Source organism: Dipodomys merriami, unplaced genomic scaffold (assembly GCF_024711535.1).
Source record: "Dipodomys merriami isolate MVZ:Mamm:240054 unplaced genomic scaffold, mDipMer1.0.p SCAF_31, whole genome shotgun sequence".
Taxonomy (NCBI): domain Eukaryota; kingdom Metazoa; phylum Chordata; class Mammalia; order Rodentia; family Heteromyidae; genus Dipodomys; species Dipodomys merriami.
Genome location: NW_027204604.1, coordinates 3,378,277 through 3,399,966, shown reverse-complemented (window position 1 = coordinate 3,399,966; position 21,690 = coordinate 3,378,277). Strand labels below are relative to the sequence as shown.

At 36.6% G+C, this 21,690-nt stretch overlaps 1 protein-coding gene across 2 annotated transcripts in view; it reads left to right on the top strand.

Annotated features, from left to right (window-relative positions):
- Positions 1–17,740, top strand: part of Kcnk2 (potassium two pore domain channel subfamily K member 2) — a 174,399-nt gene extending 156,659 nt beyond the window's left edge. For both annotated transcript variants that reach the window (XM_070041436.1, XM_070041437.1), the window contains exon 7: positions 15,538–17,740. In XM_070041436.1, the coding sequence (XP_069897537.1) occupies positions 15,538–15,855 (318 nt within the window). In that variant the 3' untranslated portion in view covers positions 15,856–17,740. The remainder of the gene's footprint in view (positions 1–15,537) is intronic.
- The last annotated feature ends 3,950 nt before the right edge of the window (positions 17,741–21,690 follow it).

Here is a 21,690-nt window from a genome sequence, read left to right as displayed (position 1 = left end):
ACTTTGTAGGGCTACGTAGTAGAAAGTGATAGAACCACTCATATGATTTGACTCATAGCCATCTTTTCACCTCTTTGCCCAAGTGCTCAGAATCTTGGTCATATGTATTGTCTTGCCCCTCCTCCTCTTCCTTCTCCTCATAGTCATTAGAAACAAGTGTTCATATCCAACCTAGTTACAGCACTGTATAACCACAGAGAATGGCATACCAGGAGAAAAATATGTCAGTCCCAAAGAATTTCAAAGAATGGAAGGTTGATCAATGCTCAGCCTTGTAACTAAGTTGGTTTTAAAAGTTAAACTTTAATTAGATTGCTAATTGTGTGATGGTATAGCTCAATGATATCTGGAAACCTAAAATTTTAACACACTTAAAGTGAAGAGAAATAATTTGTATAATCTCTTAAAAAAAAAGATTGCATAAGTTACTTATTATACATGGGATTTTTTTTAGGTTCATGCCTACAATCCTAGCTACTTAGGAGGCTGAATTCTGAGTATTGTGGTTCTAAACCAGCCTGAGCAGGAAAGTCTCCAATTAATCAGAAAAAAGCTAGAAATGGCACTGTGGCTCAAGTGGTAGAGTGCTAACCTTGAGCAAAAGGAGCTCTGGGACAATGCCCAGGCCCATAATTTAAGCCCAGGACTGGCAAAAAGAAAAAAAAAGGCATTCTGGAAGATCCCTTTTTTCAGATGTTAGGTTGAACCTTTTTTATTTATGAATTGTACCATTTTATGCTTCAAGTATTTTACCAGTGGTAACAGAAATGCAGAGTAATTTTTATGTTCATTTGTATGTAATTGGAAAATAAGTTAATAGCTCCTGCATCAAAGCACTTTATAATTAGTTTTATTTTCCTTAATTGCAAATCATTATATGGGTTTAGTATAACAAAATCTATCTCTTTCGACTGTCTTGAAAGTATTGTCTGTTTTAAGACTTGGTGTTATGAAAAGTGACAGTGATAAACTTTACATTGGAAATTGTTTTGGGAATTTCTTCATCAAGCCCCAATACATTATGTTTGCCTGATTCATAACTAAAATTAATCACATTTAACAAAAAAAATCAAAGCACATATGGTAAGACCACACGCATGTTTGTTTTCAAAGGGAAATCAACAAATGGATTAGGTTTTCATTTTTCAACATAGATGATGGTAAATGAATATGTGTGATTGGTTGGGTGACGATGCCATTGTTGCAATTGGAATTATTTGATCACCTTTTACACCATATGTCAATGATTTATTTAGTGTCCATGGGTGACAGCTTTTGCTTCAAACTTGATTTGAACTAAGAGAACAGTCTCCAATGAATGGTGTATGTGGTATCTGTGTCTTTGAATGCATACATGCACACACTCATGCATACATACACACATGTACACCACACACATTCACATGTATAGGATCATATCTGCACAGAACCTTCTAATTAAGAACAGGGAAAAATGTTTATCGTTTCTTCATGAAAAGTACCAAGTATCAGTACCATGCATAGAACATGTTCAAAAATCTACCAAGCAAACGGCCCCCATAAACAGGCGGGAGTTGCAATCCTAGTATCAGATAAAATAGACTTCAAATTAAAATTCATGAGAAGAGATAAAGAAGGTCGCTACATACTAATTAAAGGATCTCTCCTTCAGGAGGATATTACAATTCTAAATATCTATTCGCCAAACAATGGAGCACCCAAATTTATCAAAGAAACACTACTTTCCCTCAAATCCCATATAGATCCAAAGACATTAATTGTTGGGGATTTTAACACACCACTCTCCCCACTAGATAGATCAACTCTGCAAAAACTCAACAGAGAAACCGCAGATCTAAACAGCTGCATAGATCAACTAGACTTAACAGACATCTACCGAACATTTCACCCAGCAGCATCAGAATACACGTTCTTCTCAGCAGCACATGGAACGTTTTCTAAAATAGACCACATTTTAGGCCACAAAGCAAACTTGTCTAAATTCAGAAACATTGAAGTTATACCTTGCATTCTCTCTGACCACAAGGGAATAAAATTAGAACTCAACACCAAAAGCCACCAAAGAAAGTCTGGTATCACATGGAGGCTGAACAACACACTGCTGAATCATGAGTGGGTCATGGAAGAGATTAGAAAGGAATAAAAAAAATACATAGAACATGTTCAATTTTCTCCCCATCCAGATACATGCTAAGATCACATCTTTCTTCCTCTTGAGTCACATGAGCAAATCTGACCAATGATTTGTGGGCAGAATTGAGGGAGCAAAGGGGAAGGAGATTTCATTGTTCGTGTGCCCCACAGTCTCCATTGGGGGAGTGGATGCTGTCAGCCTGGGCCTCAGAAGCTACAATGAACAGAGATTCCCCTCTGGTTTAGGGATTTGTTGCAAGAGTGAGAAATAGACCTTTGTTGCCTTAGGCCAATAAGATTAATGGGTGGTTAGTTTTGGTAGTTAATGGATTGGTTGGCTATAATAATCATTTGGGTAATTTAAAAAGTTTGTGTGCTATACCCATAGTGATAATATAGTCCAAGGGAAGAACTAAAATGATAATATTAGTAGGGATAATGAAGTTTTATGTGCTACCTTTATATGTAAGTCTTGAATTAGTTTCCAAATCTCTAGTGAACTTTGTTATATTATCTGCCTCTATCTAATTCGAGATTCACTAGTAGCTTTATTAAAATAGAAGCATCAAGATACAAATTGGGGTAAAATAGAGCAGCCTGCTTCTTAAGGAAGCTATACATAGTAGGATTTAAATTAAACAGAGACCCGATATTCCTGTATGTGAAAGTCTGCTTCTGTGCTCAGCCTTTCTACCTCTGTGTCTAATTTCTTTCTGTCATTCAGATATGGCTCCAGGATACTAAATCTGTTTTATATGCAAAGTTTATGTTAAAAGAAATCTCAAACTGAAGTTCAGTTTTATAACACCAATGCAAATCACCAAAGTAATCATATACAAAAGAGCAGAATATTTCTTATATAATACTACTTGTGAAACTTAATGAGTTGAACTATATCATGTTGCTGACATTGGACTTTTTTTGACCCCAGGAAGAATCTTTTCAAGCCAAGCAATTGTGGCTCATGCCTATAATCCTATTTACTCAGATGACTGAGATTTGAGGATTGAGGTTCAAGGCTAGCTTGGGCAAGAAAGTCCATCAGACAGTTATCTCTGATTAACTATCAAAATGCTGAAAGCAGAGTGGTGGCTAATGTGGTAGAGTGCTAGTCTTGAGCAGAGAAGCTCAGGGACAGCTCACAAGCCTTGACTTCAAGCCCTAAGACTGGCGGAAAAAAACAAACAACAACAAAAAAGAATGATAGTTTCCTGTGATCCAACCTACTCTTCTAAAAAGTGTATTTAGAAATGTTTACAAATGTTATCATTTTTATAGTATAATATACCAGCTAGATTCTGGGTTATACATTAGACAAAATCATATTCAGTCAAACATGTATGGCTTAATTTTTATTCACTATTTGACTAAAACTGTACAATATGCTATTGGGATTTTAGGCACACTCTAAAGTGATGTGTCTTATCTCAACTTGAAGACAGAACAATATGCTTCACTCTCAGACTCCACAGTTCTCTCTCCATTAGACTTGTCTTCTGTTTCTTCAGAGACACTCCATTCTTCCCTCTGCTCACCTGGCCATTTCATAGCTCTTTCTTCTGTGCTGATACTCTCTCTGGAGCCATTGCATTCATCATAGATACAATTCTTCTCTATTCCTCCTAAAGCAGCTAATAGAAGACTGAACCAGCTTCCGACATTGTAGAGAGCTATGGGTAAGAATGACAGCACAGGAAAGGGATAAATCAGGCAGCGCAGGTCCTGAACCATCTTCTCAGCAGCTCCATCCTTGACTTCCCCTGCCCTCAGCCTTCTTCTTGCTGACCTATTGCAGTGCTCTGGTTATCACTACAAACAAGTTTGCCAGCTGGTTATTTCCTCTCCTGAGTGCAGAGGTCAAACCAGCTAATGACCAGACAGTGCAATGGTAACGTGCATATAAATACATTGTTCCCCAACACAGAGAACCCTTTAAATAATGAAAGGAGATCACATAGTGGAGCATGTCCTGGTTAGATGCTTGTAACTACACTGCTTCCTTTGGTAAGGTTGTTTTCAAGAGTTAGAGGTAGGTACTTGACTACATGTCATGATCAAGCAACAAACAAACAACACAAAATGATCACTGTAGTAGTCACTCTCACAAGCATGAGGTTCTATTTAGGAGCATAGATTCTAGCTCCCACCCTGAGCAACAGGCTGCTTACCATCTTTTAAATGTCTTCTCATCTTGAATCTGAAAAGAAAAAAAGCTTCTCATGTCTTATAGCAGCTTTATATCTGTTATACGCAGTTACTCAAACCACTCCAAGTTTGTTGGTTTGGGGCCTTAACGTACTAAGAATCTTCTAAAGATTCTCTGTTATATGAAATATTGGGAAATCTTACATTACAAAGAAATCCATTTGCAATATGGGACACTCTGGGTCTAAATATGAAGACATTTTTCATGGAATTTCTCACAAATGCTAAGGTTTGTGTATCAGCGGCCCTCTCCATTTCCTAGTGGTTACTTTTGAGAAGGTAAGAAATTTCTTTTACAGAAGGTATTTTGATACATCAAATTGTGTTTTCGATCTTCACTTCTGTCCTTACTCTCATACTTCGAAAACCAGCTTGGGCAGAATTAGCCTAACTATAGGTAAAGTTTAATAAGTGTTTTTTGTCTGATACATGCTTTACAAATACTAGCCAATGCAGCAAAAGCATATATAAGCTGGACAGGAGAAGAATTGCTTTCCTATTTTGAAACCACATGAGCTACAACATGAGAGATTTGAACTAATAGTAGATTCTTCTAAAGGCAAGATATCTGAGTATAGGAGAAATAAGAATTTCACTGACTCATGTTTCCATCCTCAGAGATGCAGAGCACCAGTGACTTCATACACAAGCCCCCATGGATGGATTTCTTTGTTCATCCTAGTGTATTGTATAGGTGGCCTACGTTGTGTGAGTCAATTAACTTGGTGATGTAAAATGTTTGAGAGGTCCTTGGATTTGCCCATAAGAAGCATATAGGCCAGTCGGCATATGCATTGATCTACTAAAAATTACTATAGCATAGATACTTTAATGGAGATAAAAGAAGGTGCTTTGTGTTTTGTAGTATACAGAAATAGAAACCAAGTCCAATAAAGTGAAACGGGAAAAAAATCACATAAAGATGGCAGCACCTGACTTGGCTCTTTCTTTTCTGTTTTATACTCAATGCATCAACCAGTCTAGTAGATGTGTCTAGAATCCAGTCCTTTCTCATCTATTCTTTCCAGTACCATTAGGTCACACTGAATTACTCCAGGAACTTCCTCATGGGTCCCTGGCTTTTACATTTGGTCTAAAATCCATTCTCAACAAAGATGCCTGAATAGTCCCTTGAAATTGAGTCTGATTGTGTCACTTCGTTGCTTTTTTTTTTTTTTTTGATGACTCTCTCTTAACTCAGAGTATAATTCATGCCTATAAAAATAGCATGTAAGTTTCTTCAGGACCCTTCCTTCATTCTTCTGGAATCTTCTCATACTCTTCTCTTTCTCCTCCTCACTAAAATTTATATGTAATAAATATGGTACTTTGACCATTTTTTCTCATTGTCTATCATGAGTCTTATCATTCATTCCTAACTGCCAATCAAGCCAGAAATAATTTAGATTTATAGTTCTGTATTCCTGGTTCATTGACCCATTAATAGATTGATATTCTCTCTTTTTTTTTTTTTTTTTTTTTTTTTTTGTCATGGGGCTTGAACTCAGGGCCTGGGAGCTGTCCCTGAGCTCTTTTTGCTTAAGGCCAGTACTTTATCACTTTGAGCCACAGTACCACTTCCAGTTTTCTGTTGGGTAATTGGAGATAAGAGTCTCATGGACTTTCCTGTCTGGACTGGCTTCAAACTTCTATCTTCAGATCTCAGCCTCCTGAGTAACTAAGATTATAGGCATGAGCCACCAGCTGATATTCTTGTATTTACTAAAATTCTAAGGTATTTTGTCTTGCAAAGCAACCAGATATGTGTGAACTATTAGAGATACCAGTAATTTGAAGAGATTTGGGGACTAGAGGAAATATATGGATTTGCCATTGATTCTTCTTGAATCTTTTTACTTTCCCAGATATTCCTTGCTTCTTCTATACTATATGGAATAAAATCCATACAATAACCAGAGCAAGCTATATAGAAATGTATCACAGCTCAGTGGTCTGTTACATGGTTAGGGACAAAAATAGGTCAAATTATGTTTTCTAAGGCATGAAGTGATAGACTAAGTGCCAGATGTGAAAGACAACTTGCCCAAGGAGATTGACAGTGGTAGTGAAGGGTGCCATGCCATTGTCTATCTTGGAAGAGCCCTTTCTTCTTATGTAGTTGGAGAGTAAGTGTTTTGGACAGCTCCCATGGCCACAGGCAGGGAGTAGCCATTATGTATCCATTGTGCTTCCGCCAGATACTATTGAGAAGCATTATTTGAAAGCATACAGAGGGTTATAGCTTGTTGACTTTCCATTCACAGTGGAAACTTTCCATATTCTGTGTTTATATTCAGAGGCTTTCCTTTTCCTTATACCCTAAGCCATCAGGAGATGTAGCTGGATAGGCTTGTATACACCAGCCTCTCTAAGTGTAAGCAGTCTCATTCTTGCAAGATGGGGAGTTAGCCCTGCTTTCCTGCCCCATCCACAGTATTTTCATCACGTCCTATTTTATTTCCTGTCTTTTCTTTTGGTTTCTTAGGCAGCCTCATTACAGTTTAGTCAAGCTAATGAAAATATAGCAACATGCTTGTTAGACAGAGCATGTTCTGCTTAGGGAACAGCATTTCTGTAGAACTAATTTGGAGGTGCTATATTTGGTTTGAGAAGGCAGCTGTGAGCATTTGCTCTAAGTGCCTGAACATTTTACATTATTAGCCCCTCTCTGCTACTTTTCCGTGTCAAAATAGGATGGAGAACATTTCTGGTTTTGCATTATTTTCCGAAAACACATGACTATTTTTATTTTTAATTCACATTTCTGACTATTCCTGAAAGTTTTTTTTGTTTTTTTTTTTTGGTGCAGTTATAAAAAGTCAAAAACATGGTTCATTGTATTCTGATTCAAAGTTGACAATGAAAGGCATTTTATGACCTAGTACTTTAAAAAGTAATCACAAATACACAATACTTATTTATCTGTTAATGATGTATAATAATAGAGACTATTACAGAATAATGTAATATAGAGAGCAATGTTTAATATTAACATATATACAACGTTACTGCCTATAACATTTACGTAAAATGCACTATATATATTTAAATATAGGCTGTATAATTTGTGTAATTCCAATGAAAAGATATTACAAGGTATGAAATGCAGACCACCACATAAGATTTTCCAATAACTTCAATAAAAAGTAAAATAAAAGCCCAGGTAAAGTTATTTTTATATTTTCTTAAATACATGTGTCCAAATTATCATCATTGTGTTATAATCTTCTTGTGTAAATTTTAAGTACTCAAAAAATGATCAGTAAGACATTTTATTTTTATACAAAATATAGTGGACTGTACACTTCAAGTATATCTCTTAGCAGAATGAGCACATTGGAAGGGCCACGGTAGTAGTGGCCACTTAAGTGGACTACAGACTGAGATCAGAATCTCTGGCAGTAATTTGTCTTACACAACACTCCTCCTTCTGGGCTAAAGACATGACATAGATTGCATTTTCCTCCTAGAAATTTCATTGTCTTTAATCAACATCGTTTGAAGGAGTAAGCAAGAAAATGAAAGACGAGCCATGAAGACAGTGAAAGGAATGTATAGATTCATGTCACTCACTTTCTCCCCCATCTGAAGTTAAGCCTTAGATAATACCTTTGTGCTTCCTATTACTAAACCTGCAATTTGTCCAGTGTGTATAAATGAGCTCTCACATAGAGAATTGTAGAGGATTTCTGTGACGGTTGACCACCCATACCCCTGCAGTTGTATATGTGGGAGTCTATTTTCAAGAAGAATTCCTGGAAGCAATTTCTCCTTTAAAAAGAAGTTGGAAGAAATTTTTTCCTGAATCTGCTTAGATCACATACATATTTTCTTCAGCATTACACTTTGCAAAATTTAAACATGAAAAATATATTTTTAAACCAATAGAGCATATATTCAGAGTTAAATGCATTAACTTCTGAAAACAACAACAAAGAGCCATGAAATTAAGACTTGTTCTTTTCTCACTTATTATTCACTTCTTGTCTTCCTTTTTACACTCCTAAATTCTCCAGCTGCTCATCTATAATTTATACCAACACTATTCTGGTAATACACTTGATCAGAGACTGATTTAGCCAGGAAAGAAATAATTTTTCCCATGACTTTCACAGAAAAAATAATATATGGTAATGCTTGGAATAGAACTTCCAATCTGCTTATTTTTAATGCTTACAAAAAGTACTTCTTAGCCTTAAAATTTTAAATAATCTCCTTTGTCTTTCAAAGTATATTTTTGAACATTGATATGTTTGATTTACATATTCTTACAGTCTTAGAGTAAATACTTTAAACGCAAAATAGTTGATTTCAAGTATCAGTTTGAAAAACATTGGACTGAGGATTCAATTTTTCACTGCTCTGTTTGATAACCTGCAATGGCTACTCTAACAGGAAATATGATAGGGAAAAACCAGTAGCTGTATTACACTGATCTAGTAGTATGATGTCCAAGTCAAGAGGAAATTCATAGTGTGCTGGGAGACCACAGAAGCAATGTTGTACAGGGGACTGTTTGAATAATGAAGGAAGAAGTCAAAAGGGGACCACTTTACTAATTCATGGATAGACCAAGTGTCTATAAGCCTCAGTACAGTTATAGTAGAAGATGGTAGAGGTAAAACATCTAGAAACAGTAGAGTTGTTATCAGAGAGTACATCCAAGATACCAGAATGTGAATATTTACCTACTGTAAGGGTACTGTGCCAAGAATGCTTGTGGGTAGAGCTTGAGAAGGCAGTGAGCCATTCATATGGAGATGGAAATGACCATGGCTGTGTGACTAAGAAAGGAAATATTTTATAAACCACCCACTTAGTTATCATTTCAAATTTAGCACCACATACATGAGACCTGATACCCCACTCCAGTAGTGTCCTATTTAGACATTCCAGTTCTAAGTCTCTCATGTAGACCATAATTAAACCATTTTAAGTCTTTGATACCTTCTTCAACTTAACCTGCATGGCTCATACATCATGAGTTCTGCTGACTCCATGACTAAGACATGTACAAATGTTTACTTCTACACTCTAGCCCCACACCACTATGTCAGCTCTACCATTTTACTCTGCCTAATCCACCACTGCAGTATCTTAACTACATGTACTGCTTCTAAATGTACCATCCATCCATCCACCTAGCCATCCATGCACCCATCCATCCATGCATTCATTCATTTCTTTTCTCCAGTGGTTTACAGATTTTTACTATGAATTATTATTCATAAAAAATGTAGCTTTTGTCCAGGTGCTGGTGGCTCATGCCTGTAATCCTAACTACTCAGGAGGCTGAGAACTGAGGATGATGATTCAAAGCCAGCCCAGGCAGGAAATATATGTAGCTTTTGAACCTAGGCCACCATTACATATTTATTAATGTGTTACAGTGATATGCTGACGTGTTCCTGTGCTAAAATGTTTACTGTATACTTAAAATGGGTGCAAGAAAAAAATAATGTGAAAAGATGAACAAAGATGAAATAGTTTGTAAATAAATTAATTGTATTTATCAATACTGCAAAACCTGTTGTTTAGCTCTCACTAAAATTAATAATAGCAATATGATTTGTATGCTTTTTTGTTCTGTTTTGTTTTGTTTTTCATAATAGGTGGATTTAACACCCTGTTACTGCAAATCTTCATTATGAGAAGTAACATTTCTCACAACCCATTCCAATGGGCTTCTGAATCATGATATTCTTTGACAGTCATGGCATTCTTGCAATGTTCAATGTTTTTTTCCTCTCTGGTATCAATCCTTTGACAATCCTAAATTGATTTGATTCCTTGTAGATTGATTTGATATTGGTTTTAAGCACTTACAATAGATCCATGATATGCTTGGTGAGTGGTCTCCAAAAAAGCATATAGAACAATCATTTCAAAATCAATTTCTTTGACTGTTCTACCACTTTTAAAATCGAAGCCTCCATTTATAAGCAGCAATGTTGAATTTGTGTCATGTGCCAGGCCAGCAGTTCTTAACATTTATTGAGCCACATGCTCTTTGAGAATTAATTAAGAATTGTGGTTGAAACTGTGTTCCTCTCAGTTTCATCTTCCCAATGGAGAACTCAGTGTTCTGTTCACTCCCCCCCGATGCTCTGATACATTCAAGCAATACCCTGGCTTGGATGCTTGGTGAGCTTATAGGAATAGCCAGACAGAGCTTACAAAGTAACTGCGTAGGAATCTACCTTGTCCATAGGTTGCAAAGCTCCTTGAAGGTAGTAACACCCCATTACACAAAGAAGAGAAACTTTAAAGTGAACAACTGACACTTGACCAGAGCTCCCATCCCCCTGACCTATATATAGCAACAACCTATATACTAGAAAATGCAAGATATTTCAGATTGTTTTTTCTTTGAGTGATGCCAAGGTTTGGGCTGATTTCCTTAATATACATATGTATATGTATAAGTATATGTATATGTATATATGGCTTTTGATTACTTAGGTATAATTCCAGTCCAGTAGTGAGAAATTACACCTCAACCTTGTCACTACACAATCCTACTTGAGAATTGAGAATATTCAGCTGAAAGACTACCAGTGATTAAAGCTTCCAACCAATGACTTGGCATCAGTTGCCCAAATCCTCATGTAGGAATACAAAAAAATGTGAAATAACAAGATTTTAGGACTCCATCACAGTAGCACACATCCATGATGGTGAAATGGATGAAATACAAGACAAGAAATTCAAAAGAATGATTGTAAGGACAATGAACAACATTTAAAAGGTTATAAATAGACACCTGAGTGAATCCCAAGAGAATATAAGTAACAGCTGAGCAAAATAAGGAAGACCAAACAGGAGATGCAGGAGGAAATCAATAAAAATATGAAGCTCCCATAAAAAAAATCAAGTGGAAATGAAAAACTCAATAAATCAAATATAAAACACAGCTGAAAGTCTCACCAATAGACTAAACCAAGTGAAAAACAGAATATCAGGCTTAAGAACAAAGTAGGGGAATTAGAGCATTCAGATAAAGAAAAATATGATATGAAAGTATGACTGGCACATACAAGTTTTTGTAAGACAAAAACTATGAATGATGGGCATAGAAGAGTGAGAAGTACAACCTAAACACATAGAAAACATTCAACAAAATAATAGCAAAACATTCCCAAATCTTGTAAGAAAAGTGGTCATTCAAATACAAGAGGCTTTTAGAACTCCATGTGGACAGGATCAGAAAACCTCTCCAAGTCATATTTTAGTTAAACCATTAACTATACAGAACAAGCAAAGCATATTGAAAGCTGAGAGAAGTCCCACATCATGTATAAAGACTGCCTCATCATAAGAACTTACTTCACAAGAGAAATTCTAAAAGCACGGAAGGGCATAGAATGATGTATTTCAAGCCCTAAAAGATATTGCCGAAGTAAACTACTGAATCTAGGAAAGCTATCCCCTTATAACTGGAAAAGAAACACACTGTTCAATGATAAAACTAAATGAATTTATCACTACTAAGACATTTCTGCATCAGATATTTAAAGGAATCTCACAAACAGAAGAGGAAGATAAACACTGTCAGTATACAGGGAAGAAAAAAATCTCAATCGACAAGTAAATAAACAAATGAGGATTAGGAAAGAAACACTAAAACAAAATGACAAATCTTGCTACAAATCTTTCAATAACTCTGAATGTTACTAGCTTCATTTCTCTAATCAAAAGACACAGACTGGGGCTCAATGCCAGTGGCTTAAACCTTTAATTGTACTTACTCAGGAAACAGATTAGTGTGAAGCCCTAAAGTTCAAACCCAACTACTGCCAAAACAAACAAACAAGACACTGACTGCTCATTTGGATTATAAACAAGACCCAATCATTGGTTGCCTACAAGAAATGCACCTCACTATCAAAATTTAACATAGCCTTCAAATGAAAGGACAGAATAAGATATTCTAAACAACAGAGCCCAAAAGCAAGCAAAAGTAGCTGTACGCATATATGACAACTCAGAATTCAAACCAAAATTAATCATATAAGACAAAGAAGGTCACTTTATATTAATAAAGCAAACAATCCTTTAAGATGATATGACAGCTGTAACTTACATATATCAAATGCCAGTGCACCCAATTTTGGACAAAAAGCAATCACAGTGGTGATGTTGCTTAGGCATGTGCCCTACTCACTTTTTGCCTGGATTCTCCTGGACCATAAGTGTCCTAATTATGCTGCCCACCACAGCCAGAATGACGCGCCATGCCTCAATGTCTAGATTTTGTTGTAGTAGTTGTTGACATGGGTCTTAATGAACATTTTTGTCTGGGCCTACTGGGAACCACAATCCTGCTAACTTTATATGCATAGCTGAGATGATAGGCATGAACCACTGTGCCGATCTAGTGGTTGAGAGAGTATCTTGGAAACACTTTTTCCAGGCTGTGCTTAACTCATACAGATCATCCAGACTCCCCCCACCTGACATATGTAGAGTTTCTGCATTGTCTTGACAGTTAAATGAGTTACTATGACTCAATCTTGTTTCTGTGTGGAATTTTATTTAAAAATCACACAAATTACTTTTATTACTTCATGAATTTTAATATCCCAAGCATTACGATGCAATGAGATTTTTTTAAGGTGGGTGGGCTCCATCAGGTCACAGTTAAAGAAACCCCAATTCCAGAGTGATGGGGAGAATTTCAAGGATATTCACTATTACAAAAGATTTAGTGCCATTGTACTTAATCTTACACATTATGTTAGCACGTGTGGCATTAAGAAGCCCAAGCATTAGTGCCTAAAAATAGTTCAGGTTAAGGAGACTTTATAAATATTGCATTTATTTCTTGAAAACCAGAGGGGGGGAAAATCACATACAATTTTACCAGGAAAATGTGACACTTAAGAAATCATTACAGATTTTTTAAAACCCAATTGGAAAAGAGAACAATTTATATTGTTCCTTTTAATAATGCATTTCAAAGATACAATGAAATGTCAATTCTTTAGCAAATGAATGTGTTAATTGTGAGGAATTATAGTCCAACAACCACTGAAAATGGAATGTAAAGTAGGCTTCCAATTATTTTTACAAATTTAACCATGGGTGTTTTCAACTCAGGTAGCTCCTTTTAATATTCAACTTTCCTCAAAGCATTAAGGTACATAAGGGCTAAGGTATGAACACGGGGTTGAGTTCCAGCTATCCTGCCTCTCCAACAAAATTAGATAGAATGAAAACATCCCTATCATTTGATCCATTGTTTCCAACTATAGTAATAATTAGTATACATTAGCAAAGATATAGGTACGGGAATATTCACTGAAGTATTGTTTCTAATAACCCACACATAAGACAGACAGACAGACAGACTGACAGACAGAGAGACAGAAAGAAAGAAAGAAAGAAAGAAAGAAAGAAAGAAAGAAAGAAAGAAAGAAAGAAAGAAAGAAAGAAAGAGAAAGAAAGAAAGGGGAAAAGGAAGAAGTAATAGAGAAAGAGAAAGAAGGAAAGGAAGGAAGGAAGGAAGAACAGAAAGGAAGAAAGGATGGACAAAAGAAAGAGAAAGGGGGAAAAGAAATGGAAGGAAGGAGAGAGGGAAGGAGGGAAGGAAGGCACAAAGGAATCAAGGAAGGAAGGTCTCACTCAAATATTCACCAATAGGGGAGTGCTTAAATGATGCCTGTCCATCATCCCCGGGAATGCTAAGCAGATGATTAAAACTATGAGAGAATAATGAATACTAACATGTAAAGAATAATAACTAAGAAATTAGACAAATAACTAAGAAAAAAGACAAAGCTTCCATTTTCAAAACCAGGTGCTTAATATATGACCATTTTTTGAAAAAATGTTTATGATATCAAAGATGGAAGAGGAAGAAAGACTGAGGAAAAAAACAATATGTGTGCCTACAACTATTGATTATGGGGCCAATGTCTTTTCTGTAACCTTCCAAAGAGAATTATGAAACACGGACTGCAAAGGATATTGAGTTTTTGAAATACATTCACTGGACATTGTGGTTAGATGTGTGCTGTGGAGATCTCTACTGCTTCACAGAGGAGGAAATGACAAATCAGATAAGATGAATCACTTCCCTGACTCTGGGCATTCATTGAAAAACTGGCCTTGGATTTTATAGGGCCCCATATGAAACAGACTTGACAGTTCAAATGACAGTTCAAATTACTCTGATTTCCCTGAAGGCAGAGACAAAATATTTTATAACTTATTTAAGAAATAGTGAATTCTTAACTGGGTGATGGTGGCTTATGCCTCTGGCTCACACCCACATCTGAGGATTGTGGTTCAAGACCTGTAGAAAAGTCTTATCTTCAGTTTACCACCAGAAAACTCGAAGTGGCACTGTGGCTCAAAGTGGTAGAGTAGCTTTGAGCAAAAAAGCTCAGGGACAGTGCCCAGGTCCTGAAGTCAAGCCCCATGAGAATGACAGGAAGGAAGGAAGGAAGGAAGGAAGGAAGGAAGGAAGGAAGGAAGGAAGGAAGGAAGGGAGGGAGGGAGGGAGGGAGGGATGGAGGGAGGAAAGGAAAGAGAGAGGAGAGAAGGAGAGAAGGAAGGAAGGAAGAAAGAAAGAAAGAAAGAAAGAAAGAAAGAAAGAAAGAAAGAAAAGAAAGAAAGAAAGAAAGAAAGAAAGAAAAAAGAAAGAAAGAAAGAAAGAAAGAAAGAAAGAAAGAAAGAAAGAAAGAAAGAAAGAAAGAAAGAAAGTGAATTCCAAAACCAGTCATAGGATATTGAAAACAAATTTCTGGTAGACACTATTTCTAGATTCCAAAACCTAGATTTTTGGATAGCACCATCTCATTGGAATTCACCAGACCCCCGGATTCCCATTCCACATTATTTTCCTCTGTTTTGCTGCTTCTACTATGTCTTACTACTTCCCACCCAAAGTCTTCATTAAGTTCCACATATGGAATAATTACAAATAATCCAATTAAAAATATCTAATGACAGCAAGTGCTGGGGACATATAACTTGCTTTGTAGAGTTCTAAGTTCATAATTGTTAGGGCCATGTCTGTATAGAAGAGGATCATGCCTTGTCATACTTGTCTAATTACATCAGCACACCAGTCTTACAAATGGCTACTCCTGTCTTCTTTCCAAAGCCCCCATCAAAGGAAGAGGAAATAAGCCACACGTGGTATTGATCTCCATGTTAATGTGTCCTCCTCTCTTCTTGTCTTCTGTTGTCCAGGTGGGAGAATTCAGAGCACATGCTGCTGAATGGACAGCCAATGTCACAGCCGAATTCAAAGAAACCAGGAGGCGGCTGAGTGTGGAGATTTATGACAAGTTCCAGAGGGCCACTTCCATTAAACGGAAACTCTCTGCAGAACTGGCTGGAAACCACAACCAGGAGCTGACTCCCTGTAGGAGGACCCTGTCAGTGAACCACCTGACCAGTGACAGAGATGTCTTGCCTCCCTTACTGAAGACGGAGAGCATCTATCTCAATGGTTTGACGCCACACTGCCCTGGGGAAGAGATAGCTGTAATTGAGAACATTAAATAGCACTCTATGGGATGAGCCGTAGGCATAGCCGTAGGTGAGGACTTCTCTATGCTCTTTGTGACTGTTGCCGTAGCATTCTAAACGTTGTGCATGAGCTCAAAAGGGGAAGCAAAGTAGAGACACCCATTATGGTCATCTGCCACTGAGAGAAGTTGGATTTCAGAGCCAGTGCTCTCTTTCTGAGGAGGCTTTGTGAGACACTCCACTCGATTGACCAGTGGAAATGGACAAGCCACGTCTGATGCCTTTCTGTGCCCAGACTGTTTTCCTCTCCTTCCCCCCCCTCCCCCGCCACCCCACCATGTGCCATCAAGGCCTCAGAATGAATTCTTGTTTATGGTGATAATGTAGCTTTGAGGGATCAGTCCTTAACTTTTCAGGGTCTACCTAACTGAGCCTAGATACACGGACCATTTATGGGTGACGATGTTTCTTTTTGTAAATGGCAAGATATTCTTATGCAGCCTTTTACCTAAGAAATTTTCTGTCAGTGCCTTATCTTATGAAGACACAGAACCTCTCTCTAGCTAATCTGTGGTTTCTCCTTCCCTACTCCCCACCCTTAGGCTCACTTCTGCAGTCTTTTGCCCCATCTCTTCCCTTTGAGTACTATACCTTGCTGGAAAGAGTGTGTAAGATGACTGAAGTTGTGATGTCCGAAGAAGGAATAGATGCCAAATTAGAAGGACATTGAAGCAGCACTCAGAAACTCTAGTGTGAAAGGCACTGCAGAGAAAGGAGGTGCAAAGATGGCCCTTCTGAGTATTTATTTGACTCAGGTACCAATGGTACATATCTGTAGTGAAATATTACCAGGCCAATAATGTTGGCTGCTTAAACAGTGCATTTTTTCTCCCCCTTGGCAGTATTTGGAATTTACCATTTATGAATATACATTTTTAAAGGTGGAAGAAAAACATTTTCATATATAATGATCGGACAGAAGAAACCTGTTGAAAACGGGTCCTCCTACTACAGGTGATTTCAAGCAGTTGGTGTGAATTCATTCTGATGGAAAGAACACAGCAAAATAATATGTGATGACTATTGGCTAATAACTATTAAACTGCCGGCTTCTATTTGCTTTCTAATGTATGAAAGGCTTCTGTCATTTTCTTTTCCTGAAGAAAAGATGCTCAGTGAGAGGGGGCAGATTTCCAGAATTTCCTGGGTCCCTCTGATTGGATATGAGAGAATATGCTGGAACTGGGGTCACTGTGATTTTGCACATGGAAAAAAATGCAGAGTGCAGGCATGGTTCATCTCTGGCATAAGAGAAAACGCTGTTATAGCACAATTTAAATCTTGAGTTTTTTTTTTTTTTTGAGGTAGAAAAGGCTGATAGTCCTTTTTAGTTTATATCCTATGATTCTTTGGATGCTTCCAAGATGGAGAAAGTTTTCAGTAATTGCAACCAAGTAAATTGCTACCATTCCCTTTATTTTCCTATGTAGATGTGCTGTACATTGTGTATATATAATATATATAATTTTAAACACAGAAGGAACATGATTTCCATAACTATAATTGAAAAACTGGTTTCTTTTCCTTTTTGGGGGGTTGGGAGATGCATACATAAATAAGTGGAATTCATATTAAGGTCTTAACAAAATAAACCCAGGATCTTAAAAAAAGAAAAAAAATCTCATAGATGCTTATTTTCCAAAATTGAAATTTAAGCTAGAAATGTAAATATTTAGTTAATTTGCTGAAGGTACTTTTGTAAACAAAAAAATTCTAACCCAAATTATGGAAAATCAGGCTCTTTTTGAGCAAAACCTATGCCCATTTTCCTCAATAACTGTTCCAGAAGTTCATATGGTGAGATGCACCATGTATAAACTGTGAATTGTATTGAAAAATAAAGTTTTTAATTAAAGACAGAATTTTCTGGGTGTCCTACTTGCTGATGAGAATGTAACTCTATGAGTCTACAACAGTAGAATTGAACTAAAAGATACTGTATTTCTTGTTAATTTTTGGTGGTTTTTGCATTATAAATTTCAAGAGGTTTTATGGTTCTTTGTTTTTCAAGACAGTCTCATTATATACCACAGGCAAGTCTCAAAGTCTGTCTTCTTGTCTCAGCCTGTGAGTGCTGGAATTGCAAACTGTACATCATGTCTAGCATCAAGAAATTTTTTGATACAGCAAACCATCTTTGATAAATATATGCAGGATATTCTTTTTTGGGAGGTATTACTCAATATATATATATATATATATACACATTAATATGTATATGTATATATTTCTAGGTAACTTCTGTTACACTGTGGTATATTTATGTCATTCAATCATTGTTAGATCTTGCCTTGAAAGGGCAGTAGTCTGAATACTGTGCACAAACCAGTGATTGCTTTTTCTGTGAGAAAAAAGTCAGTCAAGCATCCTGGCACTAATGAAGCTTAATATAGGCAGTTGCCTACTTAAAGATAATAATTTTAATAAATAGTGTATTTCTATGGATCAAAAAAGACAGTTGCCAACCAACCACTCTTCTAGACCTTATACTTCAAATATTTGGACAACTTATCTTGTCAGAATCCTACATAAATTTATTCATTTACTTTTAACTACATGTTCAATAAACATTGAAGAACTGTTCCTAACATCCTTAGAATTAGGAAAAATTTTACAAAGCCTTTATGTTATACCAGTTTATCAACTGGTATATTTTACTTACTCATATGGGAGAGAACGTTGATGAAGATTTGACGTTGCCTTGGATTTAATAATGAGTTTAGTTTTCTTTTGGACCAGTATTATTGTAAGTACTTTTGCTTTAAAGCATATTTGAAAAAACAATTAAGTACTAGAATCAGAAAGGATAAGAAATTTCTTGACCTGTATTCTTAGACATGGAGCACAGATAGTGTTCTTTATCTGCTTTTCCATGGTCTGTTGATTTCTTTCCATTATTTGCAGAAATCTACGTGCTTTACTCCATAGTTAATGTCATGCACCTTTTTTCCCCCTGATAATAGTATAGTCTTTCAATGCAGAAAATGTGAAATTTCTAAAGCTAAAGGGACTTGAATCTTGGCCTTAAAAAAAACAAAAACCCCAAAATATAAAAAAAAAAATCCCAAGGAAGCATTGTGTAAAGCTTTGTTTCCTTCTCAGATTCCAAAAAATACATGTTATGTAAGAGAGATCAAATCCCACTGAACTTTGCCTCAAATATCAATAGAATTCTTTGAATCCTGAGGCTAGAAGTTCAAAAAACTGAGGGAAATTTCACATGAAATTCAAAAAGCTCAATTTGCACATTTTGAAGATTCTCAATAGTCTCAATTTTTTCTTTTCTTTCTTTTCTTTCTATCTTTCTTATTTTGAATTACACTATTTCATAAAATCATAACTTGTCATTTGCATTTCTTATTAAAGTGTAAGTATAAATTTGTTTTTGTATAAAGAGGTCTCTATTTAAATCTTGTAACCCTATTAAAATTAATATTTGATTTTTGCTTTAGAATGACTTTGCTGAAATTTTCTTTTAATAGTTAAACTCAGCTTGCTTTGAATATGCTCATGAGTTGGTTCCAGGTTAGCATTGCATAGCCTAGTTATTTATTTTTTTAAATTTTTATTTTTTGGGTCCGGTCGTGGGGCCTGAACTCTGGGCCTGGGTGCTGTCCCTCAGCTCTTCAGCTCAAGGCTAGCGCTCTACTGCTTGAGCCACAGTGCCACTTCCAGCTTTTTTCTTTTTGCTCATGTGGTGCTGAGGGATCAAACCCAGGGCCTCGAGCATGTAAGGCAAGCGCTCTACCACTGAGCCACCTTCCTAGACCCAGCCTAGTTATGTTTTGTGGGAACTTTTGAGGGTAACTTCTTATTATCTTGTTGTTCTATTTATTATCTTTATTGTAAAGGTGATGTACAGAGGGGTTACAATTACATAAGTCAGGTAATGAGTACATTTCTTTTTAAACAGTGTCAACTCCTCCCTCATTTTCTCCCATTTATTCCCCTATGGACCCCTCTCACCCCGCCCCAAGTTGTAAAGTTCATTTCCAACATAGTGTCTAGTGAGTATCACTGTTGAATTGGTTCACCCTTTGTCGTCCCACTGTTTCTTTGATTTTCCCTTCCCTTCCCCAAATAAACTTACATATAAGACAGAGTACAGAAATAACAAAACAATAACAACAGGAAATAGACCAAAGGAAATAAAAGACAAAAGAAATGACTACAAACAGTACAATAAAAAACCCTCTTGTTTCCATTACTTGGAGTTCATTTCCATAAGCATAATTTTTTTGGGGGGGGGGTCCGGTCATGGGGCCTGAACTCTGGGCCTGGGCACTGCCCCTCAGCTCTTCAGCTCAAGGCTAGCACTCTACCACTTGAGCCACAGCGCCACTTCGGGCTTTTTTCTTTTTGCTTATGTGGTGCTGAGAAATCGAACCCAGGGTGTCATGCATGCAAGGCAAGCGCTCTACCACTGAACCACCTTCCCAGCCCCACCATAAGCATAATTTTATATGGTCATATGCACATAGCTATTGAGCCTAAGAACATCCTAAGAACATCCTCCTTTGTTCTCAGTGTGCTAATGATTGGAGTGCTCTTTAATTAATCATGTCCATGTGTAATTATTTGTCTTTACTATCCATTGGATTAACTTGTAGGTTATAGACATATTCTAGTTATTACAAATGAGGCAAAATATGCAGCCTGCATTTCTTTGGGTCTGGCTTACTTTGCTTTCCAAGCCTTTCCATTTCCTTACAAATGGGGCACTGCCACTTTTTCTGATGGAAGCATAGAATTCCATTGTGTATATTATACATTTTATTGATCCATTCATCCACTGAAGTGCATCTGTGATGATTCCATACTTTAGAGTCACCAACAATTGATGTTTGTTTTTAGGTTAAGTAGTATTTGTTTAATGAAGTTGGATGCTCCAACATTTGGTATATAGATATTTAGAATTGTTATATCCTCTTGTAGGAGAGATGCCTTTATTAGTATGTAATGTCTTTCTTTGTCTCTTGTAACTAATTTTAATTTGAAGCCTATTTTATCTGATACTAGGATTGCAACTCTGACCTGTTTATGGGGCCTATTGTTTGATAGATTTTATTCCAGCCTTTCACTTTCAGATTATGTTTGTTATTGTGAGAAAGAGGTGTCTCTTGAAGACAACAGATGGATGGACCTTACTTTTTGATCCTCTAGTCATCTATGTCATTTAATCAGAGAGTTAAGTCCATTAATATTGAGAGTTGGGACTGAGAAGTGTTTGGTAGTTCCTGCTATGTTATCCATCTTCTTAGGGGTTGTATCTCATCAATTCTTACTATCTTTATCTGGTTTTCTGATAAGGGGCCATTTCTCTGACAATATCATATTCTTGTTGGTTTTCTATGTGTAATATGTCTTTAAGTATCTTCTGTAATGCTGGTTTGATGGAGATAAATTGTTTCAATTTTTCCTTGTGGAAGGTTTTATTTGTTGTGAAGAAGAGCTTAGCTGGGCACACTATTCTTGGTTGGTAGTTGTTTTCCTGTAAGGCATGGCATACCTCATTCCAGGCTCTCCTTGCTTTCATGATCTCTGCTGAGAAATCTGTAGTTATTCTGATTGGTTTTTGTTTATATGCCCTTAATCTTCCCTCCCTGACAGCTTTAAGAATCCTTTCCTTGGTCTCTATTTTCCTTTGCAGATTACAATGTGGTAGTGGGATGTTCTGTTCTAGTCTGGTCTGTTTGGGGTTCTAAAGACTTCTTGTATCTGAATGGGCCTATAATTTTGGATGTTCAGGAAGTTTTCTACTAGAATTCTGTTAAATATATATCCTATCCCTTTACCTTCCTTCTCTTGACC